Raw genomic sequence first — 23,768 nt, forward strand, 5'->3', positions numbered from 1 at the left:
ATGAAAAGTAGTAACCTAATGTGTTCTGAAATCAGTTGGCTGAACCAGTGAGGTTCATCACCTTTTTCTTGGGTTATGTTTGCTCATGATGTGTTTGCTCATAATATGAAGTTAGCTTGTGATTTTGAAAGCAGTTTGGAAGAATCACTCATGGTCACAGTCTATGTGCAAACCTATCAAGGCTGGAGATCTGATGCTGTCACTGAGGTAAGACACCCATGTTCTCACTTGCGTGACATTCTAGGGAACATGGAAATGGCACAATCTGGCTTATGCATTTTTTTTTTTGAGCAAAACTCTCAGCTGTGAGCTGTGGATGTATTGCAAAATGATTGAGAATATACAAAATTCTGAGCCAGCTGCCACACGTGAAGGCTGGAGGAGGGTGGCTTACTCTTTCTTTTTTTTTTTTTTTTTTTTTTTTTTTTGAGACGGAGTTTTGTTCTTGTTACCCAGGCTGGAGTGCAATGGCACGATCTCGGCTTACCGCAACCTCCGCCTCCTGGGTTCTGGCAATTCTCCTGTCTCAGCCTCCTGAGTAGCTGGGATTACAGGCACGCGGAGGGTGACTTACTCTTAAGGGAACTGCCCTCAGGCTGGGCAAAGCCACTTTTGTGGAACCCTGGCAATGCACTCTAAGGGCATGTGCTTGAACCCTAGGTACACACTGCTCAAAGTGACACAGAAATTCTACACATGGCAGGGGCTAGATGAGACCTGCCCAGAGTCCACGGAAACACACAGATCATGGCGGCTCTCCGTGGAGGCATCCTGCTGGCCCAGGTAATGGGCACAGCTGGCCATGGGGCACACAGAACCAGCCCTTAGCAGGCTGGGCACGGGCATTACTAAGTGGGAGGGACACTCAGGCCTCACTAAGCAAGGGGCACAGCTAACCCCAGCTTCCCAGCAAGAACTTATTCTTCAGGACCCACAGGGCCATCACTCCCCAATCCCTCATCTGCTCTCAGGCTGTCACCCTCTGAGGATGAGTCAGGGAGTTAGCTGGGCAGGGAACATGTGGTGGAGAGGATGAAACGCCACTTTTCCTTACGCTCCTGAGCAACTTCCAAATCCCTCTCCTCCGTGGGAATATCCCTGAGTGCCAGGTAGGAATCTGGGGGTAGAGGAGTAAATTCCTCTCCTTTGATTACAGGTTGTGCATCTTCTACTGGGAACTCCAGTGTCAGGCAGGAACCTGCTTCTAGGGAAGGCTGGAGGACATGGGGAGGGGCAGCAAAGGGGCTGTCCCTCCTGGGCATCCTGAGAAGGGAAGGAAGGCTTTAGGAACTGGGGATCTGAGGGCAGTTTCCAGAGAGACATGGGCGGCAGTCACAGAAGGAAACCAATGGACACACAGCTGTGAGTCCACGTGTCTGAGAACGAGAGCATCACGCCCTCTTCCTTAAAAGTAAAAACTGTGCTGGGTCATGGGATGGAATGAACAGACCTTTTAGAAACATTCCCTTTGGTACTGAAGGAATTTTTACGGTAATTTCTTTTTCATCTGATAATAGAGTATTTAGGAGAGATACAAAACCCCATTAGTTTTACAAGCATGGCAAGAGCACAGCCTCAGCAGAGGCAGCGTCATCATTTGGTTGACAGAAAGCACATGTTTTTGCACACATGGACTTCAGAATAGCCACATCAGAACAAAAATGTGTTTCCAACAGCCCAGCATGTGGCACGAACTGAAGTTTTGTTTGGTAAGCATATGGTGAAAAACAGCAAGGGCCCCTCCTAGTGGCTTCATCACAGACAGGGACAGGGGTTCAGTTGGCTGTCATAAGCCTATGTCTACTCACCACCCCCAGGGGTCTGGGCAAAGCACGGAGGCTCTGTAATTGATGGCTGTTTGACTTCAGCCTGTGTGTGAGCACTGCCATGTTCTATTCCACTGAACATGCAGCTCTGGCCCGGTTTAAGCTGCCTGGGCAGGTGTGCTAACAGACACACAAGCTCTGGAAAAGCCACATTCTTGGGGAGAAGCAGTACAATTTTACCCTGCTACACTAGGGCCTAACTTCATGGAATCAGACATTTCAATTTGTGATTTCAACTACTGGGGTGGTTTCTTTTTGTCATGACTGCTGGGGAAGGAGTCATCTGCAAAGTCATCTCCTGCCCAGAATACATGACTCAGTGTCTACAAGGTCTGATTACAAATCTGAGGCCGTCCTAATGATGAACAAATTAAGTAACTGTCACACACATTCAAGTCAAGCAAAACCACCAGGGTCCATGGCAGAGCTCTTCGCTCGCTGTCTTAATCAAACACAGGCAAGTTGTCTGAGGGCCAAGACCTTGCCTTCCTCTCCTGTTGAAGGGCCCCAGCATGGTCCTGGGGCCAGTGTCTACTCAGAGCACTCCTGCTGATACTCAGGAAGCATCCAGGACAGCCCTGAGATTCCATGCTGAACTCCAGAACGTTTCTCTTCCCCTTTCCCATTATCTTTCAGCAGGATTTTCCTCAATCACACTTCCCTCTGCACACACACATACAACAGTTCCTTCTGAGTCAGTGTCTCTAAGCCTGCTGCCCTCTGGGTAGATACAGGAAAAAAACTCATTTACACCTACCAAGTCCCCAGGAAACAGGAGAAATCATATAATCCTACAGGAAAAGTCCTAAAGTAGGTTTGGATCTTTGGCAATAACTAGGGAAGAAAGGTGTTTGTTTACCTCCCAGGAATGTTTACTTCACTGTTACCAGTTCCAGAATTTAATGAACCTTTCTCTGACCCAATAATGTGGTGCTGGTGGTAAAAGACAGACACAGTGACCCATGAGACTGACCCAGATCTGTCACAGAGGCTACAGAGAAGCAGATTAGAGAGATCCCGAACAACCTGCCATGACATCCATGTGGCAAAAGTGAATGAGCCCCGCCACCAGTGGGCACAGGGAAACCCCACCTCTCAACTGCCAGCAGACACAATAACAAAAATGCATTCGTAAGAGTGATGGATGTTCTAAGACCAAATGCACACTGTCCTGGGAAGGCATGGCAAGGGTCTTTGGCAAGACCTCGGAGGTGACATAAGTCTTTGTGCCACAGTGATGTTTAAAGCCTCAAGGGGTAAAAATGAGTTAAAAGGGGAAACACTGAGAATGCTCTGGGAAGAGGGAAGTGCCCACACAGGGATCTGGAGCCCATGGTGTGCTGGAGGGAATGAAAGCTGTATGGCCTGGCAGAAGGAATGAGATGAGGTTTGGAAGGTCATTAGGGGCTACGGCAACCAGCCCTGCGTGTTGAGGGAGGGATTTAGGACTTTAGCCCAAAGGCAATGATGACTGCTCTGTGTTTCACTTCATCTGAGGTGAGCCCTGTCTCCACCTGCGTCACAGGCAAGCAAGGCTTTCTGCTGGGAACAGCTTGGGTGTTTCTGCAAGCTGAGGCCCCTAGTCAGTGTGGAATCAAGAGTCCACGAAGCAAACCATTAGAGAGAGGAGAGAGAGAGAGAGAGAGAGAGAGAGAGAGAGAGAGAGAGAGATGAGGAAGAGATGAATGCCAATCAGTGGAGCTCAAGAGAAAAAGAAAATAAAAACATAGCACCACTGGAAGAACATGTGGGTAAGAACACATGGATTGAGACTGAACAGCAGGAAGTTCTCCATTCCAGACATCAACCTGGGGAGGAACTGTGTTCACACTGGAGGTGGGCATGGAGATCTGCAGGGCTGCTGGGTCCCCTTGAGGAATGGTTACTGAGCACTTCATAGGAACTGCCTTCCGAAGCCCTCATGACCTCTCTATGGGGAGGGCTCTGGGATTACCCTCAGAAAGCTGAGGCCAGGAGAGAACAGTGAAGGCCTGTGCCAGGGTGGTGGGAAGGAGCAAAGTGCCCTTCCCATAGTATGTAATAACTCTAAGAACCCTGCAGCAGCATCTTCAAGGTAGGCTCAGGAGTGACTGTGATACCCAAACCCAGCAGGTCAGGAGCTGCCAGGGCTCCCCACGCTTGTCCATAATCACCTTGGATGGAGGAAGGAAGCAAAGATCTGACTGCATCTCCTGGGTTGTGCAAGAGAAGAGGGGAACTGCAGGAAGGACTTGGGCCAGGTGCCCAGGCAGCCCCTCTCCTAGCATTGGCCTGAGTTTGGAAACAAAAGGGGGACATGGCAAAGAACGCTTGGTAACATTAGAAGCATCCAAAACCAGGATCTGTCTTCCTGGATCACAGCCCAAGAGCACAGACTGATGGGATCTCAACATTGCCAGGATGCACTTAGCAAAGACCAGAAAAATGTGCTTGGCCACAGCCTGCACCGACCTGGCTCTGAAGGCTTCCAGCCAGATCTGAAGGTGGGGGTAAGGGGAATACAAGGGCCAAAGAAAAAAATCAACACTAAACCCCATAAAAGGATGTGGTAATGGATACTTTTTGCAAGATGGAAGAAATAATAGAAAAGAAGGGGTCCAGGATATCCTCAAAGTGACGTAACAGGGAACTGAGCTGTCACCACCCTGTGGGGAAGGACCCATAACCCATAACCAGAGCACAGCCACTAAAAGGAATTATTCACCCCAAAGAAACAGACATTTCTGGAGTGAGAGGGGTTGAGAAACCAGGATGGGAACCCATCAACATGAGAACCACACAGAAGGAGGGAGAACCTAAGCGTTTTTCTTAGGTGTAAGAATATAAAGCCTGCCCCGTCAGATGGAGAATGTGACCACGCTTTCTTCATGCAGATCACAAAATTGGGAGAGAAATGAGGAATGAGCCAGCCTGAGGACTTCAGCCAGCTGGTCCCTGTGCAAAGTCCACCAGGGCAGACCATCACTCACTCACACAATCTCGTTTTCCTTGTCCCTCCCAAAGTCCAACACCAACTCCTCATCTGGTCCCCAAAACCTCCCTGGACATCAGGTCCTGCTTGCCTAAGTGCAGTAAAAATCCAAGTCATTACATACTGCGTACCTTTTACACCCAGTTGCTGTGCTGGGAACCATGTTACATCATTTTCTTTAGTTCCCGTACCTACAATATGAAGTAAGGATTGATGTCCCATGTGAGAAATAAGGAAGTACGTTCAGAGAGGTTAAGCAACTTGCCCAGAGCTACACAGCAGGCTGGCTACTCTCTGACTGTTTGATCCATGCTCTGTTCTGCTCTGTGCCTGAGGATGCTTATACCCGCAGACAGCACCACCTGCATGTGCTTTTCCTCTCCCTGGCTCAGCCTTTGGAGGTTCTAGCAAAGGTGGGAAGAAGGAAGCTAGGATATTAACACCCCTGCTTCCTTCACACAGGATCCTAATTTGGCAGAGGTTGCCAGGCCACAGTTTCTGTCCCTTGGTCTCCCTCCTCTGGCCACAGATCTTACCAAGTCCTAGTCATTCACCAACTTCCTTCAGGCCTGAAGTAGGAACAGTGTCCCATGGCTTCTAGTCTCTGGTGATGCATCACCACCTTCTGATGGTCCATGACCTCCCTATACCTCTATAAACAGTCCCTTCACTGAATACCTTCAGTGACCCTGTGACCAACGGACCCACTGCCAAGCAGAGCTCATGCTAGCAGAGCTTAGATTTGAACCTGGATTGGCTGGACTGCAAAGCTCTGGCTGTTAATCACAGGGTTATACTGTGTGGTGGGTGACTTAAGCAACCAAGGAGAAGTATATCATCATGCCTGAAATTAAACACACACACACACACACACACACACACACACACACACACACACAGTGGGGAGGAATGTTGCAATTCTGCTTTCATCCATGTCCCTGACAGCCGAGTTTAGGGTGTCCAATTAGAATTTCTTGTCATGCAATTTTTCTTTGAAGAGATAAATTGCTGGTAGAAAGATCTGAACTTGATACATCTCTGGGTGGCTTCAGTTGATTTCAATCTGCGGTAGTGTCTTGATGACTTTGCCAGGACTTGGCTTTCTGGCAGGTCTTATGAAACCAAGGACTGGGCCAGCCAGTTCTATAATAGTTACTCCAAACTGTGTAGATTCCAGGAACCTCCCCAGCTCAGCGCTAATAACTAACACGATTAACTATAGACTTGTGGTTTAATCACAGAAATCTGAAAAAGGTCTCAAGAGAAAAAACTCACAATTTTGAAAATCCTTTAGATTTTGCCTTTGGTGTTAGACAGTTCTTGCTAAGTTGTTCACTTGGATTCACTCTAGAGCAAGGTTTCTCAGCCTGGATACCTGGATATTCTGAATTGAGTAATTTCTTCTTCTGGGAGACTGTCTCATAGCTGTAGGATGTTTAGCAGGATCCTTGGTTTCTACTCACTAGAAGCTGCAGCACCAACCCTCCACTCCTCTTCTGCTGTTGTGGCAACCGAAAATGTCTCCAGACACTGCCAAAATGCCCCCAGGAGAGCAAAATCACCCCCAGTTAAGAATTACTCCTCTACAGGAATAGTTGCATGAGGATGGGCACAAACTCAGCTTCACAAAAGAAACTCTACTCAAGCCTCACAGAAGAAACAGCTCATCACTTGCAAAATACTGATTCAATAGTCTCATCCTTATGCCTTAAAAGTTAAGCCAAGCTTTGTACTGAAATTTCAGAGCTGGATTTTCCAAAGAGGTTCAGGCTTAAGCCCCTCTGAAGATGGATAGTTTTCATCTTCAGAGATGGGTTAGGCCTGAACCTGTTTGACCTGAACAATTTTGACAATGTATAGTCAAATTACCTTCAAAAGTCCATTTGGACAGTGCCACTTTATAGATCCCACAACTTCTCCATGGTTTCAACAATCAAGGTGTTAATTTAGCTTCAGTGGAATTCCGTATGTGCTGGGATTGCATTCATGGGCCACGTTACCCCCAAATACAAATCTGTAAACTCTAAAATCACGTTTGAAGCAATAAGTTGTTCATACTACAAGGGAAATGCTGGAATCAGGAATGGTTTAGGGAAAAGAAAAAAAGATCCATGTTCCTTGTGGTCATGTTCTCTCAGGGACATGCACGTTAGATTTGAACGTTAGAAGGACTAAAGGCACTATTGAATTAGAATTTGCACTTCCCAGTCTTGCCTCTCAGATTATCTTCTGATTGAGTTCATTTGCTTAAATATGTATATAATGCTACTGTAGTATAATATAGGATAAAAAGAAGCCAATTTCAGGTTCAATTATTCTTATTCTGATAACATATAGTGTGACTATTCTATTAAAGTTGGATTCTCAGAAAGAAATGGCCCAGATATGGCAATTGTCTGTAAAACTTTTCTCTCTATTAATTATGCCAACATAATTTATTCAATCCTCATAGAGTGGCCTGTACAGTCAAAGATGCGTCCTCCACCCATGGCTCATGTAATAAATTTCTTCCTGGGCACAGAGAAAACAGCTGTCTCTGCAGATTCATGCGTCTGCTTTCTTTTGTCATGCTTGACCATTCGCCAACTCATAATGCATGTACTGAATGCTTGTTCTGCTCCAAGCACTGGGAATGACAGAAGTGGGCACAGGCACGTACCCTGCCCTCCTGAGGCACACGCAGACGCTTGGGAGGAGCAACTATCACATGGACAGTGAGGTAAGCCCTGCATCCCAACTGTGCACAAGATGCAAGGGAAACACAGGAGAGGGGTCAAGGGAGGCTTCAGAGAAGAGAAGATGCTTCAGCTCAATGAAGAGTCCAGGGGGCACCCAATGGAAGAGTGTACTCCAAGAGCAGAGCATGGCATTTTTTAGGGACTGATTGTGGTTTGGTGTGGATGGAGCATAACACTTGGGGGGGGGGTGGCTGTGGTGGCTGGTACTGGGTAACAAAGGGTCTTGAATGTCACGTAAGATCTGAATTTATGTGGTAGATATTGGAGAGCTAACCGATAATTTTAAGAAAATGTACAGAGATCCTTCTATTTTTTCTTTTTCAATTGGGTTGCTGAGAAGAACCTGGAAAAAGAGAGACCTATCAGAAGTGATTGAAATGGCCCAGATCAGAGATGGCTGAGGCCAGGATTAAGGCACTGAAAATGAAGATAAAAGAAAGAGGGCTGATTTGAGAGAAAACACCACAAAAGACACTTGGGGATTGACTGGATGTAGGGTAAATGTTGAAGGAGGAATAAAAAATTATATGTATGTTCCAGCTTAAATGATTGGGCCAAGAGAGATGGCCTTACCCAGGTAGAGACTAGAAAATACAAGCAGGTTTGGGGTGGGGTTTCTGACCTCCCATTGGAACAGCCTTCAGCCTGGCACCTAGTTGGTCTGAAGGGTCGGAGAGACATTCAAGGGAGTCGGCTGGGGAAAGTGCGATACACATGCCCTGAGCTAGGGAGGTCAAGGATGGAGGTTCAGATCTGGGGGATTTAAAGCATATGGGAGGTAGGTAAAAATCACAGGTGGAATGTGAGAGCCCAGTGAGAGGTCATGGTATGAAGAGAGGGGGAACTGGGGAGGAACTTCAGAAAAACCACCACTTAGGGGGAAGGCAGAAGAGGAGTCCCTGCTAGAATAAAGGCTAAATGATGAGAAAAGGCTGAATGATGAGATGAGAAAGCAATAATGAGAAATTTACATGACACAAAATGCAACCGTCCTATTCAGTCTAGAGATTATCTAGAGGACGCAGAGGCATCCAGAAGGGGCTGAATCCAGAATGTCAACAAAAAGCGACTTGAACTACTCAACGAATCTGGCAGAGGGAGCTTTCTCACAGAAGTCACAATTTCAATAGGCTCTAAAGATGCACATCACATCCAGAGGCAGAGAGGATACACTGCACATCATGAAACCCAGAGGTTCTCTTGCAAAAGTAGATTTCAGGTACCAGAAAATCAACGTGTGTGTATCGTGCTATACTGCAGGTATTGTTTGATTTTGAAAAAATGTGTTCCAAAGATGGGAAAGCAGGGCTGCTGGAGGGAAAGGGGGCGTGGTGGAGATGGCAGAGTAGTTATTAAGATCTTGAGATGGACGAGGATACTAGAAGGATTCCCAGAGTTATTCTCGTTTGCTAATTTCCCTGGTCTCAGTCACTGTCTGGAAATTCAAAGTACCACCGTGGCTCAAGAATCCTCATTGTCCTGACACGTGGAGCCTCCTGACTGCACCTGGAAGCACGGACCAAGGCTCCCACCTGGGCTGAAAGACACTGATGTCTCACCCGGCCCACAAGCCAGATTCTCTGAGTGTCTCCAGATGCAGCAAACTTGTTCATCCCAAGTGCCTGCTCCAGGTGGAGTCTCACAGCTCCTGTGGCAATTTCTTTTTTTGTTAAATGGGAATAAGCTAATTGCTGTTCAAAGCTTGAATTTTTTGTTTACACTAATCAGATTTTAGGATATAAATTTGATAGTAAAGGCTGACTTAAAACTATTATAATCTAATATTAGGAGACAATTCTCTACACCTCTCCGGTGCTCCTGTGTTTCTTCAGTCTTGCAAGCAAAGGCACTGATAGCCTTTTGTTCTGCACTATATTTCTAAGGACATGTACACAGCAAAGAGCCTTAGAAGACAGAAATAGGGTCTCCTCCTAGAGCAAAGATCTGGTTGGTTTATTGCCCACTGTAATAAAGATAATGTCTCCCTCTGGGACAAACAGAAGGCACGTTTACCACCCATTATAAAAGAGTTCAGGTCCCCAAAGCTCATGGTTCCTTTTCCCGGGTTCCTCACAACGTGTCTGAAGGTTTCACTGGACCCTAGTCACATCATCCTGTGGGAACTGGGGCTTGGGGAAATGGGCAAATGTTGATATTCTGGCTATTGCTATCACTACAAGTAATGAAGTCCTTTGTCTCTGACCCAGTAATTTTGTGTCTTCTTCTAGCATCCATGGAATTGTGGCAGGGCAGCGTATTAGCTTACAAGTAGGGTAATGTTTCAGTCCCTTCACAGCTCTTGACACCTAATAGGTGCCTAGAAAATCATCATGTTGATCAGATCATGTCTACCTCCCCTCTCTTTTTTTGGAGTTAGGGTCTTGCTCTGTTACCAAGACTGGAGTGCTGTGGTGAGACATTAATTCCAACACAGTACAGCCTTGAACTCCTGTGCTCTTCTTTACCAACTTTCCCAGTGCCACTCAGTGCCTGTCTTTGCTTAAGGTTTACACTTTGTCTATTTCAGAAGGACTCAATCCTGATTAATGTTTCCAAATATGATGTAAGAAGACATACTGCAGACAACTGTCATTTCCACAAGGAGAAAAAGGGAAATGTTGAGCGACTGAGAAATGGCAAGAGAGAAAAACACAATGATTTGCAAAGGCTGCCCACAGCAGATGCAGCAGGTAGGGCTTCAGCCTTGGGTAGAGTTGCTGAAAGACTTTGTGCAACTGACAAAATGTCATTAAGTAGTAGCAGTCAGGTGAGGCAGGGAGTGGGGCAGCCCTGAGTCACAGAACCACAAGGAATCTAGTTTCCTGCCAATTCACAAAACACTGAATTGGAACATCCAAAATGTTTATGCAAGAGAACTAGTATGCAGTGTTGGGCTGATGATGGACAATATTCCATTGCTACCGTGCCAGTTGGAAATAGGATACCAGATGTTTCTGATTTCTGCTGTGGGGATAGATAACCTCAGAGAGTGCCTACACCTGAGGGAGACTCAAAACATTTTACACAACGAAGATGACAAAGACAGTCGACGCTAACAATGACAATAGCCAAAATGACAAATGCATGCCCAGGAAAAATTATTTATACCAACTAAACATTTCATGACACCCTATGTCTAAATTTTATTTCCAGGCTTGAGATCAGGAGGATACAGGAAACCATGTTTGTCCATACTTTAAGTGCCTGGATGTGTGAAAGGAATTATCATTATACCTTTGTCAATAATTTCTGTAAATGCTGCTGGTGAGTAGGCCATGGCTGTACAGGTCATATGCATCTCTAGGGCCAATCAGACATTTGAAATACTCTGGAATCCAATTACAGGTAGAGAAAAAACAAACACGGTCAAACATACTTTTCCCTGACATAAATAAAAATAATATAATGTGGCATCATTTTCAAATGTATCTCTGATGCACTATTTCTGTGTACAATATGGAGAGTATCAAGCTCATAATAAAAAAATGTAGACATATTTTGCTTTCATGGCTAGGTTAGTGGGTAAGAGCCACTTCTAAATTCTTGAGAGCTGCTTTATTCCACTGGGAAATGTCATTTGTCTCCACCTGGCCTCAGAAGAGACTTGTATGCAAGAGGGAGCAAGTGAGGAACATAGCTCTCCAGAGAAGTCAGCTCAACCCCGGACACCCTCCAGGGACCACCATCAACCTCGGGTTTTCAGGTGAGTACTTTCTCTCTACTCTGCTTTCATGAAATAGGTTACCCGGATCTGACACAAACTGTGATAAGAGGTTATCTGGCTATCTTGACTTTACTTATGAGTTCACAGATTATCATTACTGCTTTTAATCCTCAGAGCAACTTTCTCAAGAATTATGTTGAAGAACTCTATCCTAATAAGAACACTGTACCTTTTCTGATAATGAGAGTCAAGTGCTTTCAGAATCATCTATGAGTTTCTAAAAATAATAGGAAATAAACTTACTAAGCAGATATTCTGATGTCTACCACCAGGGATCAGTGAAAATAAGGAAAGGATATCAAAGCAATGAATGAAGAGATGCCTTTCCATGTCTGCCCAAACTCTGGGCTGATTGTCTCTATTAATTCCAACACAGTGCAAACAGCAACACGTATATGTCTTTCCCTCCCTTGAAATGTGGGATGGTAATTTTAGAAAGAAGGAAAATACTCAGACCATCATCACCGAGTCTAGGCAGCATGGGGACACACATCTGCTAAGCCACAGGAGGGCCAGAAGGAAAAGTAATTCAAGTGCATACTGACTTGGTGGTAGGGGCTAGTGGCATCATTCACACAAAAGTTATAGCATATTTAGCTGGGAAGTTTTCAGCTGAGACATCTCACTAGATGGCACATCACGCTACCAGTATTTACCATTGGCCTTTCCCTTTTAAAAGGTACATTTTGGAAAAGGAGTTTTTAATGTTTTTATATTTTCTTCTTTTGAAAGTTCTTCAGAATCTGAACCAGGAGTTACAAAATAAAGAACCCATAAAGGGACCTGTAATCCTGAGGCATAGAAAATTTAATAACAAATACTAGTTTTTCCTCTTCTTGTGAATATAATTCTGAAATGTAGGCTGCAATTTTTGCAGACACTGGTTAGCAAAGGGATGGTGTGATATTAATATGAACAACAATGCAAACATGGTAGAGCCATGACTCCATGACAGACGGCTGAGATTGGCAGCAAAACACTCATTACACCAGCACTGTGCCAAGATGGTCTGAAGCACATCTTTCCATCTATTTGGGCCTCAGTAAAACATGGATAATAACATCTCCCCTACCTACCCAGATGTGTTTGGGAAAAAGGGGCAGAACACTACAAAAATGTGAAGCGTATCATGATTGCATGATCCCACAAGGATAAAGTGTGAAAAAGCAAGGCAATCCCTGGCACGTTTGGGCCACAATATGCCAGGTGTTTGGTGCAGGACCAACATCTGGATGTGTGATTATATTTTTAATTCTTCCTCCAGATGCTGGGATGCTGGAAATGGTAGGGATAAGCAAAAGGTTACTTTTGGACATTTGAAAATGGGACTTTGTAAAAAGAATATACTATTAATTGGATACTAACAGAATGTTTCAAAGAATAAACTAGGTTGAGAAACAATTCTCTGCTATATCAACTGCGCATTTTTGTCCTAAGGGCAAACATCTATAAAGCAGAAGGAAACCTCTGCAGTCCTTTTTGAGACCACCGTCTTTTCATACACTTGTGATTTACAATTTTATAAATCAATTACATATCAGGACAAGGGAGTGAGAAGACTCCTGGTTCTTGCTGATTTGGAACATGATTACTTAACACACAATGAGTGGCTCTTCTAGATCTCACAGGAACCAGTGCTTTTGATTTTTTTCCAGGAAAAAAGCAAACAACATCATATAATGCTATTTTATGAATTGGTAATTATGTGTAGATTCAAGCCTTGTATTCCTTTCACATGCAGTTATCATTTATTGTGTAATCTTGGTCAAACAGTCTCTATTAATCCCTTCTCTGAAGAGAAAATAACATTTGCAAATATCTTTTGAAAACATACTTATTTTCTTCAGAAATAACTTATTTTCTCCAAATGCATACCACACACACACACACACACACACACACACGCAAAATGAGTATTTTCTTTATTCTTACTGGTCTTGAGTTAAATTGTAATTCAATCAAATACTTCAGAAATTGTCTTTTGTCACAAACATCAAAGAGATTAAAAATTTCAGGACAAATGACATTTACAGATACTGACAATTCCCTTTCAGCTTAGGGCTGTTCTGACTTCACAATTCAGACAATTATTCTGTAAACAACTGGAGGTACAATTTTTAGTTAAAAGTCCCAGGATGAAGCACAACTCTGAAGGAGGATATTTCTTATATTGCCTCTGGAAATACTACAGTGTAGATATAGCAATGATATGAGGCAGGGTTTGGAAAGCACATGGCTGTTATAGAATAGTCTGTTTTCTTGACTCTCAGGGTCTCAATATTTTAAGACTGACATTACTCATCCATGACTAAACCATCTGCCTGGGACAATCTTCCATGGCTCTGGGATCAGGAGTAACGGGACATCATGGGAAGCTGTAGAGGAGCCAGCCTGCTCCAGCAGAATGAGCCAAGTTTTGGAGAGCCAGCAAAGAATTGGACAGACAATATCGTTCCGCTATATCCAGTTCTGCTAAGGTCATGGAGTCTGGCCTTGTTTAAATTAAACGTTACGCCATATTTAGCCCACCCTCCTACAATTAAAATCTTAATGCCTCTGCTGTCAATTGGCTAAGTCTACATTAGGCTGTAAGCCATAACACTTAACTAAACCAAACAGTGCTAGCAGTAGGGTTAATCAACACACACACTGTGTAAATGCTGGTGCCTGGGAACCATTCCTGTGTTAATGTGAAAGAAAACGGACCTACAATGTGCGGAACAGGCAGGAAAACAGCTGATGCTGAAGGCTGCAGTGTACAATATCACGCCTCTCCAAATAAAGCTAAGAAGACAGAATATCTCCAGGGAGAGCCTGCTTGTCTGCACATAAGCAAGTACACACACCCTCACACACCCACACCCAATCATGTGCCAGTAATTTTTTTTTTTTTTTTTTTTTTTTTTTTTTTGAGACGGAGTTTCGCTCTTGTTACCCAGGCTGGAGTGCAATGGCGCGATCTCGGCTCACTGCAACCTCCACCTCCTGGGTTCAGGCAATTCTCCTGCCTCAGCCTCCCTAGTAGCTGGGACTACAGGCGTGCACCACCATGCCCAGCTAATTTTTGTATTTTTAGTAGAGACGGGGTTTCACCATGTTGACCAGGATGGTCTCAATCTCTCGACCTCATGATCCACCCGCCTCGGCCTCCCAAAGTGCTGGGATTACAGGTGTGAGCCACCGCGCCCGGCCCAGTAATTTTTACAATTGGGATTATTTTCCTTCTTCAATATTTACCTTCTCTTTTCACTAGGTCCACATTTTTCTTTGCTTGCTGCAATTAGTTTTATTCTCCTTTAGTTTAATTTAAAACAGACTAAATTCCTCAGGTAAGAACATTCAAATGTGGTCACTTGATTGGGCAGACCCACATATCCAAATGAGAAAGTATTAAATGAATATCCCAGTATTTAGGATTAAATGTCAGAGTACAGCTTATTTTCCAAATTCTCCTTTTTCTATGACCACACATTGGCAACTCTGATGAATCATTTTGCTTTACTATAAATGGCTCTGAAGACGTCTAGTTTGTTAGTGCCCACGCAGGTTGCAGTCACCCCCACAAAGCATACCCGTAGTTGCTGTCTCGGTATTAGTCTGCAGGTTGAAATCATCACTGCTGCCCCGGGGAAGCCTGTCTGATGTTAACTCATTCATTTTCCCTCTACCCTCCCTGTACTTACCTTGGGGATGCTGAAGGGTTCCTGGGGAGGAGAGAGTCGCTGTCAGAGCCTCTTGAGAGTCTAAAGATGAGGGGCTATGGCTCAGAAGGGCTGGGCAAGCAGGGGCTGCTGGTGAGGTCAGGTCCAAAGAGAGGTCGGCTCTGCCCCGGCTCACACTCCGGCTTCTCAGCTCCTTCTCGTGCTCCTCAGCTGCCAACTGTTCCAAGTATTTGTATCTGAAAGTTAAATTCCAAAGGGTTTCCGTCAAAAGAAAGAGGAGCCCGTGGCTGATTCTTGTTTATGGATGAAACACCTGCAGAATGAGCCGGTTTCCTGAGGCACACAGCACAGTGCAGGGCTGGCTGGAGGGTCAGCCTGCCAGAAACACCCAGCAAAGCCAAGATGCTAATGATTAAAAATCCCACGTCATTCATAACCAAGCAAATTGGGGGAAATGGCAGCATCACACAGTCCCTAGATACCGGATCGTTGCAGAGTCCTATCTTGCTCTTTTAGGGAACATTTGTAAATAAGCAAAACAGCAATAATCACCACCAAAAAGCCCTAAGCGTGATGGCTGAAAACCAAATCCCCTTGGAGCTCACAGCTGTGAAATGGGTGGGTGCCTTGGTGTGGCAGAGAGAAAAAAAAAATGCCCCCAAAATACCAAAAGGGGTTGCTTGGATGAAGGCCTGCCCTCTGAATTTCTGAACCTGCTTCAATGCTAACAGCAATGTAACTGGAATTCACTTTGTTCTCTCAGTGCTGACCATGGAAACTTTTTTATATTCTAAAATATTTCTGAGTAGGAATCAGACATCCAATAGCTTGAACCTGACGTCACATATAGTTTATTCATCAAAGTCAGTTTAAAAGAACAAAGATACATCTGTTTTGCATTTCAGGCAGGCAGAACCCACTAACTGTTTATTAAGACCAGCTACCAATCATATTCTTCATAGTGTGCTTTATAGATCAGACCAAAATAACTTTGAAATGTGTGCCTCTTCCAGATGTCTGCTAATTTGACCCACCACTATTTTTTCAGAAATAAATTTATGCATCCAGCTGTAGCAGGTTTCTTACTATCTTACCCACCACTAAACTTTGAAGCAGCTTACTCAAGACCCTCACTTTGCATCTATCCAATTCACTGCTTCTGTTCCTCACAATGGGCATTAGACATGTGTTCCTCATTTACCCAGATAAGAAAGGTAAAACACATATTTAAACTATTTTAAAGCAAGGCATTTAAAATGCATGCATTTTTGCATCCCATCCTCAAGGTGGGTGTGGTTCCCCAAACCGTAATCCTCACCCCTTCTCCCTGCCAGCCCCAATGCAGTCCACCCTTTGACCAAGCTTGCGAGCACATCGCCCTCCAGGAAGCTTGCCTTGATCACCAAAGCTGGAAGTGATCTTGGCCTTGCCTCTGAACTCATGTCAGATACGTAGTCCCTTCAATTCAGATGGCATTCTACATTTACTGCCTGGCATAGTCATCTTTTCACATGTGTACGTCTGTTTTCAACAAGCAAATAATAGGACTTTTGTGAACACAGGAAGATTACCATCTTTTGTTCTTTCCCTCAGTGTCTTGCATCTGTGGGCTGAGGGGAAGCAGGCAGAACATGCAGGGAGAAGCCTGCAAAGTGGCACCCCCCTCTGCAGAGGCCCACCTGCAGCCCAGGATGCGGAGGGGGTGGAGGCATTCGGTTTCATTTCTATGGGGAATGAGCTTGCGTTAACGGTGAATCTCTGAAAAAAGGTGTGCGGTGAGTGTCTATGTAGATACAAACAGTGGAGGCTTGGCCAACAGCACCACCTCTCGAGGGGTAAGAGAGGGAACAAAAGGAACGTGTTTCTGGCCTTAATTCAGGCCAGTAAGGAAAAGCCACTTGGCTGTGGAAGTAACAAGAACCTTGAAAGAAAACAATTTTGAGGGTTAAGAGGCAGGGCCTCCAGCAAATATGTTTTAAATGGGATAGTGGCAAGTTCGAGGAACGCTGTAAGTCCAGGAGGAGTTGTGAACACAGGTATTCCCACACTGCTGCAACAGGATAAAGGGGCAGGCAAGAAATGAGTGTAAATAAGGAAATCTGGACAGGTCTAGGAGATCAGGAGGTCAGAATCCCAGAGCAAGAAGAGTCCAGGGGGATGGGGCGTGGGCTGATGAAGCCCTGCATGAAAGGCTTTCAGCAAGGACAACCCAATTATTGCATTCATTTTTGCTGGCTCATTCCTGGTCCTGGCCTGCTGCTCGCTTCCCTGTGGGCAGCCAGGCAGGCCGGCATTTGTAGACAGCCAAAGGGTTTAACCCACTTTCTGGGAGACTCCAGGGGCCACTCTTCCCAGAGCCTGGATAGATTTGACTCAAATGCTATTCCTGTGCCCCTCTTGGCCTCACAGATGCCATCACTGAAGATCCGTAAGACATGGGAAGAGATAAATGTTTAATCTGAATTCTCCCAAACAGTGAAGATGTTTATGTGTTAGACAAAAATGACAGAAGCAGAGGTAGGGGGATGATGAGTTGTTGCTTCATGGATAGAGAGGTTCAATTGTATAAAATGACAAGAGTCTGGAGACTGGTTACACAACAATGTGAATGCACTTAATGCTACTGAAATATACACTTAAAATGGTTAAGATGGTTAATTTCATGTGATGTGAATTTCATCATAATTAAAAGGGTTTTTTTTATATAAATGGCAGGGACAGAGGGGCATGGAGGTCAAGAGCACTAAATCTTTCTGAAAAGCTGCAGTAGTGTTCATCCACAGCGGTCAGAGCGGTCAAGGCAGTGGGCCTGGTACACAGGGACAGACACGCCAGAGGCATTTATAGTGCTACAGCTTAGCAACCCCTCCTGCCCCTCATGAACCTGCAGCAGTTCTTGGGGAGGAAGCTGGACCTATGTCATGACCTTCTCCTAGACAATGACTCTAAGTGCTATGGGGCTCAATAGTACCTGATCTGAGAACCCACCAGCCCATGCAATGGCTGTCATGTATTCTGCTGCCATGTGAAGCCACACTCAATCCACAGACTGATGGAGCCTCCTCTGTGGGAAGCACACGGTTTTCTATCCACAAACCCAGCCCTGAGAAAAAACTTCTTACTTTTGCTGCCTTCATCCAAACATTCCTGCTTATCCTCTGCCTATATAATTTGTTTGTTCATTCATCTTTTTATTTATTTATTGAACATTTGTCAAGTGCCTCTCATATGCTAAGAACTGTAGTAGACACTCAAGATTTAATAATAAACAAGGGAAAATCCCACTCTCACAGAGGTCACAGTTCAGTGGGAGAGAGAGACAAATAAACCACTGGGATGAACTCCAACATCCACCCAGGGCTCAGTGGCAGAGCTGGTACTGCGGCTCAGCCTCTTTTCACAGGGCCCTACAGAAACTCTGCTTGACTTTAGATTAACCTAGACCTACTTACTGATGACTTTTCCTGCCACACTTCTATTTGGAAATTCTCACTTACATTAAACTAAAATCTGGCTCCCTCTAACTTCTGCCCTGTTCTTAGTCCTTCTAAGCAAGGCTCAGAATCCTTTCTTACTGCTTCATTGATCATTTTCATGCACAGTTTCCAAAACCCTAGCCCAGTCCCAACCTTTCTTTGCACTCTGTTCCCATGGCCCCTGTTTACCAAAAAGCATTTCCTCTCCATGCCCTGCCATCTCCCTCAAACTAACAGACCCAAGAGGAAGTCTCCTCCTGTCCTGCTCCCCACAACCCCCCAGCCTGGGGCTCATTCTTTACCCACAAACTTCTTTTTTCTCCTTTAAATTATTTGTGAATGTTATTTTAATCAATCATTATCCTATAAAGCCTTTCTTCTAATACTTAAAAGGATGAGAAATGGCATCTCAACAGAAACTTACTCCTAGTCTGCTCCATTGCCAATAACATAGTTTGTTTGAAATTATGGAATGAGATGATATAAAATAATATGACATGTATCTGGATGGCCACTACACCTCAAAAGAAGGTGGCATTTACCTTGTTACACTTACATGATACAAGCCTCAAAAACCATCTGCTGACTCTGGCTGTCTTTTTCTGAGTCTGGCATTAAGGGTAAGAGATGTGGGACTTGACAAAGACACATCCCTCTATCTGGAAGAATTAACAGATGGAGTCCTTTTCCTTATTTCTGTACTATTTTCCACCTCTGATGTCTATTAGTACCTCCACCCATTTCTAAATTCCATTATATTTGGAAATCTTGTCTTTTCCTGGCTTATTAGGAAGGAACCCTCAATAGCTTTTGAAACAGAGATGAAAGTCTATTTCCCCTAACTCGCATTTTTACCAGGTTATTCAAGAAGAAAACTAACAAGAAAAATGGCTTGGCCAAACCAAAGGAAAACGCATGGCTGCTTCCCCAGACCTCTGTGTAAACAGAGAGGTGACTTCGAGGGAAGAATCCCACAGTGGGCCTGGAGAGCACATGCCTGCGTCCAGGCTGATGGGCAGCCTGGGAGCAACGACTAAGGGCAGAACCAGAGGAGAGAAGAGAAACAGAAACCTTCTCTTACGAGTTTGCCAGACCTAAGTGAAGCCTTGTTTGGGGAAGAAGAAAAAAAAAAGCAGTAAATAACATCCAGAAAGAGCTGGACTTCGGTGGTTTGGGAAAATTTAGAAGCCAGCTTGAGCCAGTTCAGATCTTGACATAGCACCTAAAGCATCTCCCCAGGAGCTGCCAAGCCTTGTCTGTGTGGATATAACCTAAGTTGCTGAAAGTGCAGAGAAATACAGAATCTTTTTTTTTTTTACTTTATTTATTTATTTTTTATTGCATTTTAGGTTTGGGGGTACATGTGAAGAACATGCAAGATTGTTGCATAGGTACACACATGGCAGTGTAGTTTGCTGCCTTCCTTCCCCTCACCTGTATCTGTCATTTCTCCCCATGCTACCTCTTCCCACCTCCCCACCTCCCCGTCCCTCCCCCATTTACCCCCAATGGACCCCAGAATCTTAGGGGAGAACTAAAAAAATAAAATCTAGTTCCTTATGCCTGGGCAGGAAGTCCACAGCATTTTCAGTGAAAGTATATGTGATGACCTCTGATGTGAAAAACAGGTACTAGTGAGAAATATAACTTTCGTATTTCTTTAGCAGCATCTTTCATCCAAGATTTGCCAGACACAACTGATTATTAGGATTACAATAATCAAATAGAATGTTGGAATCAAAGCAATGCCATCATTTTATTTATGAGGTTGATCTAAGCATCTAATTTTTAAATTGAAGACAGGCAGTCTCCACTCTTCCCTGCCTCAGACTGTCCTGATATATTTAGCTGGTGTTTAGAAAATCAGCACAAGTCGACTTCTTATTGGTACAGTCTAGAAATTCTGTTAGGTTCCCAGCGGGCTTCAGCAGTCACTCCACCTGGTGGTAGAGAGGACAACTGCAGGCTGTAAAGAGCTGGGGGTAAAAACTAGTCTTTTGCTGGTCTACTTGTACAACCATTGTCCACAGTTTATCTGCATTTATAAGACACTGAACATCTTTGTATCTTTTATTGAGATTCAAAGCATGTTGCCATTGAAATAAACTACTGATCAACACCAGAGTTTTTATCTGCTCCATTATATGACCTAGGCTGGTTTGAATATTACAGCAACATTTTAATAACACACTTCTTAATCTTATAAAGTAATGTATCTCATATATGATTTTATTACAAAAATGTATATAACTATTCTATGGATAGAAATTTAAAAATGTATTCATGCATGTTCTAGTCAAAGATTTGTACCATAAATAATTTTCAAAATTAAAAAAAGAAATTATTTTACAGCCTGACTATTTTAAATAAAGCTGTTGTTTCATTTGCTCATTTACTGATTCCATATTTGTTCTCAAGCTGCAACTACATGCCAAGCACTGTGGTGGGCTCTGGAAAAATAAAGGAAATCCAGGCACTGTTCCTGCCATCCAGGAGCTGAGTACAGTTAGTTAGGGAGACAGGTAAGTGGCCAGGCACACCCAACAAGAGTATCAGGTGTATCTAGTGCCCCCAGCCACTGCCTGGCACAGTGTGTGTACTTGAATATTTGTTGAAGGAGTGCTGACTATGTGACACGGAAGCACGTAGTAGGAACACCTAGTCTGGACTCAGTAGCAGTGGGGCAGGGTATTTCAAGTATATGCCCTATGTCATTATGCTAACATTAATGTGCTCATTTGAAGAATTTTGAAGGAATAGACATATTTAACCATGGTGGCACCAAAAGACAAATCGAAACTTTTACTGGAAAATTAAGGTAACTAGTACACTCTGTTCTGCAAAATGCCAGCTATGTAAGGTTTTAGGTGAAGCAGTTATATTTTAATCAACAGTCTCTCTGCATGCTGGGTTAACAGTGCAAAGTCGCATGCCATTTGTTACAATGGGAAAGAAGAAATATACAGACCTTTCTTCTCTTGCTTGCTTTTGCTCCTCTCTTTTGTCTAAATAGTCTCGGCTAATGGAAATATATAGAACAAACAAATGGGGAAAAAATGACAGAATTAGATGCTCAGAAAATTACCAATAAATTATGAACAGTATATCATGAAAGACTGCCACGGCCTCAGAAATGTAAAATTGTTGTAACTGAGTATTTTAAAGGTTGTACCTTAAAAGTATGAAATACAATTGATTTTCAATACAATCGCAGGGAATGCAGAAATGGAATTATTGGATTCACCCAGAAACACTACTAATTAGTTGTTGGAAAGAATATAAGCATCTGAGGAAAGAGAAGTTTTTAAAAAATTCATAAATAAAATATGGCAATAACAAGCAAGCAATAACTTTTGAAGATGATTAGTATCCACTTGATCTCAGGTAGCTCCGTAACAGCCATCTTAAGAATTAAATCTAAGTGCGTTGGCCATTTTCTGTTGCCCTCCACAGCCTCAATATTCCTTCCACAACCCAGGATTCAATTCAATTATTCTTTTTTTCTCTCTCTCTCTCTCTCTCTCTCCTTCTTTCTTTCTTTTTTAAACTTCTGGGATACATGTGCAGAACTGTGGATTGATTCCATGTCTTTGCTATTGGAATAGTGCTGTAAAGAACACACGTGTGCATGTGTCTTTGTGACAGAGTAATTTGTATTGCTTTGGGTATATATTCAGTAATCAGATTGCTGGGTCAAATGGTATTTCTGGTTCTAGGTCTTTGAGGAATTGTCACACTGTTTTCCACAGCGACAACCCAGGATTCTTTTACCACATCCATTACAGTCTCAGTTTCTATGCTGAGATCACTGAAGCTTCTGCTTTGTGCATTCTCTTTCATCTGTACCCAAAGATGCCCAAATTTGATTAATTTTAATGTTTTGTTTTCTGTTCCTGCTGGTTAGGTTCCAACTTGAATCTAAGTTTAATACTATGTGGTTAGTCATCTCTCAGTGGACTCTTTAATTTCTTGGAGAATGCTAACATCATGGTTTTCAACATCAGACATCATAATGTAGCTTAAATATTCTATTTCTTGGTATACTGGTAAATGGATATAAAGGGACAATAAGTTAGTGTAGGACAGGGAGAAAAATGCAATACGGACTCGGATTTGTCATCATTTATAAACATCCAATCTCATCACTTTCCACACTTGAACTAAAATTTTCTACAACTCAGAAAGCTTAGACAATATTCAACAAAAATAACAATAAAGAACAACTTTTAGATGCTTTGGAAAAAGCACAAGAAGCAGAAACAATGTAAGTAAATGAAATGGCTGATAAAAGGTCAGCCATTTGAGTAACATCAGGGACTACTTCAGAAAGCTTTTACTCTTTTGAATTTCTTTTCATTCACATCCTCAGAAATATGGTAGTGGAGTCACCATAATTAATAGTTGCCTATGGTCTATCCTTGATTGGCATTCATTACTGAACAAGGGCCATTTTGCCAAGGTCTCTCTGTGTTCTTAAATGACAAGTTAGAATCACTTGAAATCAAGAGCAAATCATTAACAGTTGTGATTATGGCCTCTGATGACAACCTGCCAAAGTCTAATTCTTACTCTAAAAATATATACATATGAATAACATAATTTCTGAATATATATTACAATGCATGGCCAGGTGCAATGACTCATGCCTATAAGTCTAGCACTTTGAGAGGCTGAGGCAGGAGGATCACGTGAGCCCAGGAGTTCCAAACCAACCTGGACAACACGCTGAAACCCCATCCCTACAAAAAAAAAATACAAAAATTAGCCAGGCATGGTGGCACGTGCCTGTAGTCCGAGCTACTTGTGAGGCTGAGGTAGGAGGATCTCCTGAGCCTGGGAGGTCGAGGTGGCAGTGAGCCAAGATTGCAACACTACACTTCAGCCTGGGCAAAAGAGTGACACTCTGTCTTGAAAAAGAAAGAAAAGAAAAGCCAATGCATTCTCGTCCTATTCTCACATACTTTTGGAACCCTGATGACATGAATGCTAGATATTTTGGTGTTATTACACAGGACCCTAAGGCTTTGTTCATTTTTCTTTCAATTTTTGTTTGTTTAGTTTTCAGGTAGGAAAACTGTTGTTCTATCTTCAGGTTCACTCATAGTAATGAGTTCACTTTCTTCTCTCATAGCAATTCTATTTGGCCTATCTGACAAATTTTCTATTTTAATTTTCCTGTTATATATATATTTCCATTTGGTTCTTTATATCTTTTTTTTTAAACAGAGACTTAGCTTTTCATTTGTTTCAAGAGTATTTGCCCTTACTTCTTAAAGCATGTTTATAATAGCTACTTTAAAGTCTTTGACTTTATAATATCTATGTCCTTTGTGGTTAGCCATCTTTTAATTCTCTTTTCTTTTTGAGTTGA

At 43.3% G+C, this 23,768-nt stretch overlaps 1 protein-coding gene across 9 annotated transcripts in view; it reads right to left on the reverse strand.

The window, feature by feature from the left end:
* The window catches only part of FHOD3 (formin homology 2 domain containing 3), a 493,523-nt gene that overhangs the window by 65,484 nt on the left and 404,271 nt on the right, over positions 1-23,768 (reverse strand). For 7 of the 9 annotated variants that reach the window (XM_074383562.1, XM_039463510.2, XM_074383566.1 and 4 more), the window contains 2 exons: positions 21,366-21,416; positions 14,943-15,157 (listed from right to left, as the gene is read on the reverse strand). In XM_074383562.1, coding sequence (XP_074239663.1) covers positions 14,943-15,157; positions 21,366-21,416 — 266 coding nt within the window. The remainder of the gene's footprint in view (positions 1-14,942; positions 15,158-21,365; positions 21,417-23,768) is intronic. The other 2 variants (XM_074383563.1, XM_074383564.1) reach the window with 1 other exon arrangement.

The sequence above is a fragment of the Saimiri boliviensis genome, chromosome 13 (assembly GCF_048565385.1).
Source record: "Saimiri boliviensis isolate mSaiBol1 chromosome 13, mSaiBol1.pri, whole genome shotgun sequence".
In the NCBI taxonomy this organism is placed as follows: Eukaryota; Metazoa; Chordata; class Mammalia; order Primates; family Cebidae; genus Saimiri; species Saimiri boliviensis.